Below are 9723 nucleotides of genomic sequence, written 5' to 3'. Positions count from 1 at the left end.
CCTAAAAGAAGAAATATTGGATTTTATAACAGAGGAAAACGATAAGATATTTAATAGAGTTAAAATTAATAATACAGTAGAAAAAATAAACAAATATTTAAATGAAAAAGGATACATATTTGCAAAAGTTAATCCAGAGTATGCACAACGTGACAACGTTGTAGATGTAACCTACAGAGTGCTGCCGGGTAAAAAGATTTATATAAATCAAATTACAATTGATGGTAACGATCGCACTTTAGATAAAGTGATCAGAAGTAAGCTAAGTGTAGCAGAAGGTGATGCATACAATATATCTGAGATTCAAAAGTCACGTAAAAAACTAATGAGTAGTGATTTTTTTGAAACAGTGAAAGTAAATAGTTACGCAGTTAATGATAATGCAGTAAATCTTGACTTAAGTGTTAAAGAAAAAAACACTACTTCGTTGTATTTGGGAGGAGGTGTGTCTCTTCCTGGTGGAGCATTGATTAAAATTGACCTCAAAGACCGTAATTTATTTGGTACTGGAAAAGAGCTCTCTTTTGCTCTTGAAAAAAGTCAATACGTATTTTCTACTGATTTAGAGTTTGTTGAAAATAATTTTAATGATTCTGATACGTCACTAGGTGTAGACGTATTTTACGAAAAACAAGATAAGCCAAACACTACTTTTGATAGTTGCGATATGGGATTTTTTACAAAGTTATCATATAAAGTCACAGAGAACTTAACTAATTCCCTTCGCTATTCTTATAAGTATAATCATATACACATGGATAATAAGGGTGGACAAGACACCGATATCTCTGAAATAATACTGGACCGAAAAGGTGAACATCAGATTTCATCAGTGGGATACACGTTGGCATATAATAAACTGGATAACCTCTATACTCCAAAAGAAGGGTATTTACTGCGCTTAAGTCAGGATATTTCAGGATTGGGAGGAAACGTGAATTTCCTAAAATCTGAATTCTTATCTTTTTATACGCACCCTATATTAAGCAAAATTGACGATGATATAACGCTACGCTTTAAGATGGCAGCAGGTCATATTTTTTCTTATACTGATGAAAATCTAAACATTGGCCAGCACTTTTTTAAAGGGGGTAATGAGATTAGAGGGTTTGACCTTTCCGGTATTGGACCAAGAGCAGAAGACAAAAATAAAAGCTCATTGGGAGGCAAAACTTATTTTAATCTAACACAGCAAGTGGATTTTCCTCTACCAAAACTATATGACTATGCTGGTATCAAAGGCTCACTATTTGTTGACTATGCGACACTTTTTGGCTTAGATGATAAAAATAAGAAGTATGAAGGGAAATACTATGATAGCAAGCTTGTGAGAGTGTCACCAGGTTTTGGCTTTTCAATGCTTTCTCCTTTTGGTAGACTTAGATTGGATTTCGGGTTTCCTTTAGTAAAGATACCGTCTTGTTAGTCAACAAAAAAGTCATAAAAATTCTCCAAATTGCATAATAAAATCAAAAAATACTTCCAACTGTGTAGCAGTATACAGATTATAGTTAGTGGATATGTTGATAAGTAAATTAGTTACATATAAAACAGCAGAAATTTACTTATCAACATATCCACTAACCAACAACATTCAATAAATTTGTGTAAGATGCCATTTTACATAAGATGAATTAGAAGCATTTTTTGATTTTAAAGTACTAAACCTTCAGTTAACCTTTTAGCCCTATAGTTCTTGATATGATCTGGATCAAAGGCCTTTTTTGAACTTAAAACACCAAAAACTATATGAAGTAACTTACGCATTGCAGCACCAACTATGGCCATAGCATGCTTGCCTTTCTCTTTTAATCTTTCGCAAGAAGCCATAATGATAGGATTATGCTTTTTAGCTGCTATAGCAGGAAAGTACATTGCTTTACGTAATGTTCGTGAACCGGTTTTGCTTAATCTGGGCTTGGCATGTACGGATGAGCCTGATGTTATATTTTGTGGTATAGTTCCAGCATATGCTGCCAATTGCCTAGCATTTATAAAGGCTTTTATACCAGGAATTTCAGCTAAAATAGCTATTGCTGTTTCCTCTCCTATTCCTGGAATAGTTAATAGGAGTTGAAAATCTTCCAACAATTCTTTGTGTTGTTTTAATAGTTCGCGTATGGAGTTTTTTATTGTTTCTATTTTTTGCTCTATGTTCATTGCAAGGTCTTCCCAAGCATTTGCAACTTCTTTAGGCAGTCTCTCTTTCTTTTCTAAATGATTATTTGCTAATGTTAACTCATCCTTTAACGCATTTGAGCAACGATAAAGATGTTTTAATTTTTTCTTTTCAGGAGAAGGTGGTGTCCAACGAGAAGGTTCCTGTCTTTGACAATAATCTGCAATAATCTCTGCATCAGTCTGGTCATTCTTTTGTCGTGTAAGCTTACTTTTTGCATAAAATCTTATGCAAGCTGGGTTTACAACACTAACGAAATATCCAGCGTTGTGGAGGAACTCAGCCAAAGCTTCGCTATAACAACCAGTGGATTCCATGCAAGCTTTTACTTCTTCTACGTTATGTTTTTGTAGAAAGTTCAGTAGACCTTGAAACCCAGTATCATCATTTTTAAATTTCCTTTTCCTAGTTTCACGCTTTCCTTTTTTACTTATGAATGAGAGAGAAACATCAAAGCGTTCTTTTGAAACATCTATACCTAAAAAGTTGTTGATCATATATAACTCCATATACTACTATTAAAAATGAAAAGTAAGGCTTACCTTGTGAATACAGAATTAGAACCATTTAGGCCTTTCTACGATACCGTCCAGCCTCTACTTTTGAGAAGGGAACTCTTTTCTTTTCTACAGATTTTATATCTAAGGAATCTTCCAGAGTTCTTCCCTTCTCCACCTAATGCTTAAGCTTAAAAACACTAGATGCTTTTTTCAAGATACAAGGAATCTTATGATATAATACCATCACCAAATGTTAAATTTTCTATTGAAGCGGGGATTTGAATGAAATATATACAGTTATTTATATCAGTTATTGCCTTAATTATTTCCTTATTTGTGGGGTATAAGTTTGTAGGATATCAACCTCAGAACACAAAGGCTGCCATTATTGATAGTGACAAAGTCATCAATGAATCTCTTGCTCTGCAAAATATACAACAACAAATAAAGGAGCAGAATTCTAGATTACAACAAGAATTTGAAAATGAGTTAGAAAAACTTAAGCCATCAAAAGAAGAATTTGAACTTTTGTCAGAAGAAGCAAAAAAGGAAAAGACAGGACAATTTAATAAGCACACTGTAAATACTAGAGATAATTACGCTAAAAAAATGTTACATTTAGAAGAAAGCTATAGAGAAGCAGTAGAGAGTGTCTTTAATAAAATAAAAGAAGTTGCTAAAAGAACGGCAGAAAAAAACAACATAGATTTGGTACTATTTATTTCAAAAAAGAACCAAGTTTTATACTCTATGGACGAAGTTGATTTATCAGATGTGGTACTAAAAAATGTAAACAAGGAAGTACCTGAATTTGCTTTGAAAGGCATTGAATAGACTTATGCAATTTAATATCAGTGATATTATAAAAATATTGCCACATTCTTATCCGTTCCTCTTGGTTGATAGGGTTATAGAGTGTGATCCTGGTAAAAGTATAAAAGCAATCAAAAATGTGACTTTCAATGAACCATTTTTTATTGGTCATTTTCCTGGTCATCCAATAATGCCAGGAGTCTTGATAATTGAATCTCTAGCTCAGGCATCTGCCATATGTGTTCTTGGTAAAGAAACAATAGAAAATAAAGTTGTTTACTTGAGATCCATTGAAAATGCAAAATTCAGAAAGCCAGTTACTCCAGGGGACACATTGATTCTTCAAGCTAACATTCAAAGTGTGTGTTTAGGTGTACACAAATTTAGGTGTATTGCATCTGTTAGCGAAGAAAAAGTTGCAGAAGCAACAATCTCAGCAGTACTGCAAAATAAATAAAATCTTCATCTGTAAGAAACAGCATGTACACTTTATAGTATAGCAATGAAGCTGAATTTCAAAATCTCATTTTCGAATCTATATACTCGCAATGGATTAATAAAATTAGATGAGACATTTTTGAATTATATTAAATCATGTGATGAAAGCTTGTTTTGTTCATTAATTGAAGCAAGAGAAAATCGCATTGGCGATAGCCAGTTGATTATAGACCTTTCGTACTTACTTGATGAATTTATTGCAAAACTTTTCAATATTAAAAAAGAAATAGAGGAGCTAAAGAAAAAGCACAACGACTTTGCTGTAATATATAAGTGCAAAAGGTTATTTGTCCAACGCTACGCATTAAAGAAATACACTAATGTGGAGAATATAGATATTACTAACAAACTAAGTCATTTTCTCACTTTGCCAACAACAGAAAAAAATTTCGCTGAGCAGGTGATGCATTGGTTTGAAGATAAAGAAAATCACAAAGAGGAAATAGAACTTGCGGCACAATATGCAGTGTGGAGAGTAAAAAATAAACAGAGCATATTATTTAGCATACATAAAAAAATTGACCACGAAAACCTCATACCATTTTCTAAAAAAGAAGTAGACAAAGTTGAAGTGCTGCATTCAAATGAAGTAAAAAGACGATATGGTTTTGATCTAACAAGCAAAAAGGTGAGTTTGAATAAAGCACTAGATAATGCTCATTACTGCATATTTTGTCATAAGCAAAGTAAGGATAGCTGCTCAAAGGGGCTAATTAATGATGACAATACTTTCAAAAAGTCTCCACTTAGAGTTGAACTGCACGGCTGCCCACTAGAGCAGAAAATATCAGAAATGAATCTGGTGAAAAGCGAAGGGTACAGCATAGCAAGTCTTGCAATTGTGATGACAGATAACCCATTATGCGCGGCTACTGGACACAGAATATGCAATGACTGCATGAATTCGTGCATATATCAAAAACAAGAACCCGTAAATGTGCCAGCAATTGAAACAAGGATTCTGGATGATGTGCTCAGTTTACCGTACGGATTTGAAATATATTCTCTGCTCAGCCGTTGGAATCCTTTAAATTTTCAGCGTTCATTGCCAAGAGGAAACACTGGAAAAAACGTTCTAGTTGTAGGCCTTGGTCCTGCTGGTTTTAATTTAGCTCATCATTTGTTGAATGATGGGCATAACGTTATTGCCATTGATGGACTAAAAATTGAGCCTTTGATCGATAATTTCCAGCTAATTAAAGATTTCAAACACGAAAAATTGAGTGAACGCACGGCAGGAGGGTTTGGTGGGGTGGCAGAATATGGTATTACTTCTCGGTGGGATAAGAATTACTTAAAGATTATTAGATTACTGCTGGAAAGACGTGAGCATTTTGCACTTTATGGAGGCATTCGTTTTGGTGGCACGATTAATGTTGATGACGCGTTCAACTTGGGTTTTGATCACATTGCCCTAGCACTTGGCTCTGGTAAGCCACGAATGATCAAAATAAAGAATATACTAGCTCGTGGAGTACGCATGGCATCTGACTTTCTTATGTCGTTACAACTGACTGGCGCTCTTAAATTTGATTCTATAGCAAATCTGCAAGTTCGCATGCCGATAGTTGTCATAGGTGCGGGGCTTACTGCGATTGACACTGCCACTGAAGCTTTAGCGTATTATCCAATTCAAGTAAAAAAATTTCTTCTTCGTTATGAGATATTAGTTGATAAGTATGGAAAGGACTGTGTTGAAAAAGATTGGACAGAAGCAGAACGCGAAATTGCGAATGAGTTTATATCGCATGCAAAGTTGATCCAAGCAGAGCAAGAATTAGCAAAAAAAGAGAATAGAGAAGCAAAAATATTGGAATTAATGCAGAGCCTCAGGGGAGTGAAAGTTGTATATAGAAAAGAGCTGAAAGACTCGCCAAGTTATCGATTAAATAGCGAAGAGGTACAAAACGCATTATCAGAAGGGATTTACTTTATTGAAAACTTAGAGCCAGTTGAAGTTGTGACGGATAAATATAACCATGCTGAATCAATAAAACTAATAGACACAAAATCCGGCGAAATCAAACGTATAAAAGCACGTTCTATTTTTATAGCAGCAGGTACTGAGCCAAATACAGTTATTGCAACAGAAGATAAAAGGCATTTTAAATTAAGTAATGGGTATTTTACTCAATTGAATTCATTGGGAAAAGAAATAGATCCAATATTTTCTCCAAAAATGCAAAATAAAGATAGAATATTAGTGTATAAGCAAGGCAATAAAACAATCAGCTTTTTTGGTGATCTTCACCCTTCGTATAGCGGTAGCGTCGTGAAAGCTATGGCAAGTGCTAAGAACGGCTACCCTATTATTTCCCAGCTTTTGAATAGAGTTAATAGCTTCGTTTCTGTCATTCCAGTGTGTGATGTTGTGGGCCAGAAAAAAAATGCGTGGTCAAGCATTGAAGATCTGGCTAACAAAGAATTCTTCAATAGAATCAAAGAGCAATTCGCTGCAAAAGTCATAAAAGTTCAATATTTAACAGATAAAGTGATAGAAATAGTGATTAAAGCACCACTTGCGGCAAAGAATTTTAAGCCTGGGCAATTCTTTAGATTGCAAAATTTTGAAACCAATGGCAGAAAAACTAACCTTGCTATGGAAGGTATAGCTGTGACTGGCACTGAAGTAGACAAAAAAAAAGGAATTATTTCCACTATTGTGCTGGAAATCGGCGGCTCCACTAATTTATGCAGACACTTAAGAGAAGGCGAGCAAATAATTCTTATGGGCCCAACTGGCAGACCTACTGAGGTTTACTAAGTCTCAATATTAAAGTGATGCCAAATTTTATTTCAAAAAGTAAATAATTTACTAACGCTCGTGCACAAATTAAAAATAAATTATGCACGAGTGTAGCGTTATGAATTAGGAGTGCTATATTAAAGCTTACCTCACTATTAAAGCTATTATAGAGAAACCGGTCAGATTAGGTTTTTAATCTAATCTGACCGGTTTCTCTATAACCCTCTAAACTCTGATATAATTATATGATAATTAGTTTAATTAGTGGTTAATATGCAAATTGATTTTATTCATATATTGAGATAGCATAAACCATATTGGTTTTAATTATTGTGCAACTTTATAAATCGTCACTGTTACTTCTACTGACTGTATTAATAGTTATAGTCCTAAAATTACCTGAAAATTTGAGCATTGCAGTAAATTGGTCTCTCCCAATTCTAGATTTTGATTTATCTTTTCGTACCATACTAATATCTTTTTTATCAGTTGCATTTTTAGCTGTTCTACCAGCACAAAATTTGACTTTTTCAGAGATGCTATCTTTTGCTGCTTACACTATTAGTTCACTTTATGCAGTTTTATCTGAACATATGATATTGGTTATAATATTCTGTGAATTAATGACCATCAGTGCATTTTTTATTATCGCAGCTAGCTGTAGAGATAGTGGACCTGCAATAAGGTACGCTTGTGTACACTTTTTCGTTGGAGTTATATTAATAGCAGGATTGGCACTTCAAAGCACTAACCTGATAATTTTGGGTTTATTGATAAACTGCGCTTGTTTTCCTTTTTCGTTTTGGGTTGTTGATGCATATCCTGCTGCATCGCTATATGGCACTACATATCTCTCTTTATTTACCACTAAAGTCTCTTTTTTAGTGATGCTTTTACACACTTATAACCTATGGCAAAATTGTGCTGAAATGTTAGCACTTGTAGGCACCATCACTGCAATTTACAGCATTATATTTGCTTCTCTCGAGCAAAATATTCGTAGATTTTTATGCTATAACGTTGTAGGACAAATGGGCTTGCTGATTATTGCAGGAGGTTTACTCAGCCCTTCGGAAAAGGCAATACCAATTTTGATACTGCATATAATCTTCTCTCTTGTTTATCAATCATTATTGTTTGTGGTCAGCAATTCGATTATTTCACGAACAAAAACAATTAGTTTTAATGGAGTAGGCAAACTGATGTCAGTGGAAGGCATGTGTGCTATAATCGCAATACTTACAATGGCTGCATTTCCTGGAACCGCTGGATTTATTAGCAAATCATACATTACAGCCGAGATTGAAGCAAGTGGTGCTAATTTAGAAGTGTATAAAAACTTATACAAGACTCTAAATTTGCTGCTTTATTTAAGCGTGGGGCTCAAGTTTCTTTATTATTTATTTATTGCGAAAAGTAAGTCAAAACCTTTAGCAGAGGAGGGAGGAAAAATGACTATGATTATTTTAGCATTTATATGCGTTATTGCTGGCAACCCTTACTTACCTATTTACAATAAACCTTCGATTTTCGATTTTGTGTACAACACAAAAAATATTTTGTCGCAATTTAATTTGTTATTATGTACCACTTTATTGTTCATTCTTTTACGCAAGTTATTTTACCCGAGAATAAATTTTAAAATGGATGTTGATTGGATTTTTAGAGCTTTCATACCCTATATTATCTTGCTGTTCAATCAATTGGTCTTTAAAGTGAGAGAAATGTCTGCCAACGTACTGCAAAACTTGACTAATTCACTTACTAGTTTATACTTTGATAATATTACTAAACTTAAGGAAGTGCTGGGTTATAACTCAGTGAGTTTTGTTTCAGCTTCTTCTCTCTTTTTAATGAGTATTCTACTAATGCTATTATGTTTAAGTCGTTAACCGAAAGTTTAAATTCTGTATTTAGTAAACTAAGAGGAAAGTCAATCATTTCTGAAGATGATTTTAATCTTGCCATGCGTGAAATACGCATAGCCTTAATTGAAGCTGACGTTTCACTTGAAGTTGCAAAAAAATTCATCAACGACATTAAAGATAAAGTGATTGGGGAAAAAGTCATAAAAAGCGTTTCTCCAGCACAAATGATAATCAAAATTGTGCAGGATAATTTAGTTGCAGTTCTCGGATCAGAGAAAAGTGACTTAAATCTAGCAGTTAAACCCCCTGCTGTGATTATGATGGTGGGCTTACAAGGTGCAGGTAAAACAACTACCTCAGGAAAGCTTGCTTTAAAGCTAAAAAAGCAAAAGAAAAAAGTGATGCTTGCCTCTTTAGACATTTATAGGCCGGCTGCCCAAAAACAACTTGAAGTGCTAGGTAAACAAATAGATGTGCAAACTTTACCTGTAGTAATAGACGAGAAGCCCATTACAATTACAAAAAGGGCACTGGCAGCAGCAAAGAACGATAATTATGATGTATTAATACTAGATACCGCAGGCAGGCTTCATATTGACAATAATATGATGAATGAGTTGAAAGCCGTAAAGGAAATAGCTTCACCTGCAGAAGTTATTTTAGTAGCCGACGCAATGATAGGCCAGGATGCGGTCAACATTGCCAAATCATTCAATGAGGTAATAGGTGTAACCGGCATTATTCTTACCCGTGTTGATGGTGATGCACGTGGTGGTGCTGCTCTTTCTATGAAAATGATCGCCGATTGTCCAATTAAATTTATTGCTTGTGGTGAAAAATTAAGTGACCTCGATGATTTTTATCCAGATAGAATTGCAAAAAGAATACTTAGCATGGGTGATGTTGTCTCATTGGTTGAAAAAGCTGCTGAGATTGTTGGTCAGGAAGAAATTGATAAGTTACAAAAGAAAGTGAAAAAAGGTAAATTCGACCTAAACGACCTAGTGGGAATGTTAAAAACTCTGAGTAAAATGGATGGCATTAGCAACATAATGAAATTCATTCCTAGTTCATTTACAAAAAAGCTAAGTAGCAGTGTGCCAGATGACAATAAAGTGA

General features: G+C 34.3%; 1 protein-coding gene across 1 annotated transcript; it reads left to right on the top strand.

Annotated features, from left to right (window-relative positions):
• Positions 1–208: 208 nt before the first annotated feature.
• Positions 209–1390, top strand: LOC123258013 (outer membrane protein assembly factor BamA-like; the record flags this gene model as incomplete). The annotated part of the gene is made up of 2 exons (XM_044717939.1): positions 209–253; positions 758–1390. Coding segments are annotated over 2 exons (678 nt in total), but the record flags the coding sequence as incomplete, so codon positions are not given.
• Positions 1391–9723: the final 8333 nt, after the last annotated feature.

This window comes from Drosophila ananassae (genome assembly GCF_017639315.1).
Source record: "Drosophila ananassae strain 14024-0371.13 chromosome 4 unlocalized genomic scaffold, ASM1763931v2 tig00000240, whole genome shotgun sequence".
Taxonomy (NCBI): domain Eukaryota; kingdom Metazoa; phylum Arthropoda; class Insecta; order Diptera; family Drosophilidae; genus Drosophila; species Drosophila ananassae.
The sequence above is the reverse complement of the archived record's forward strand: the minus strand, read 5'-3'. Positions and strand labels throughout refer to the sequence as shown.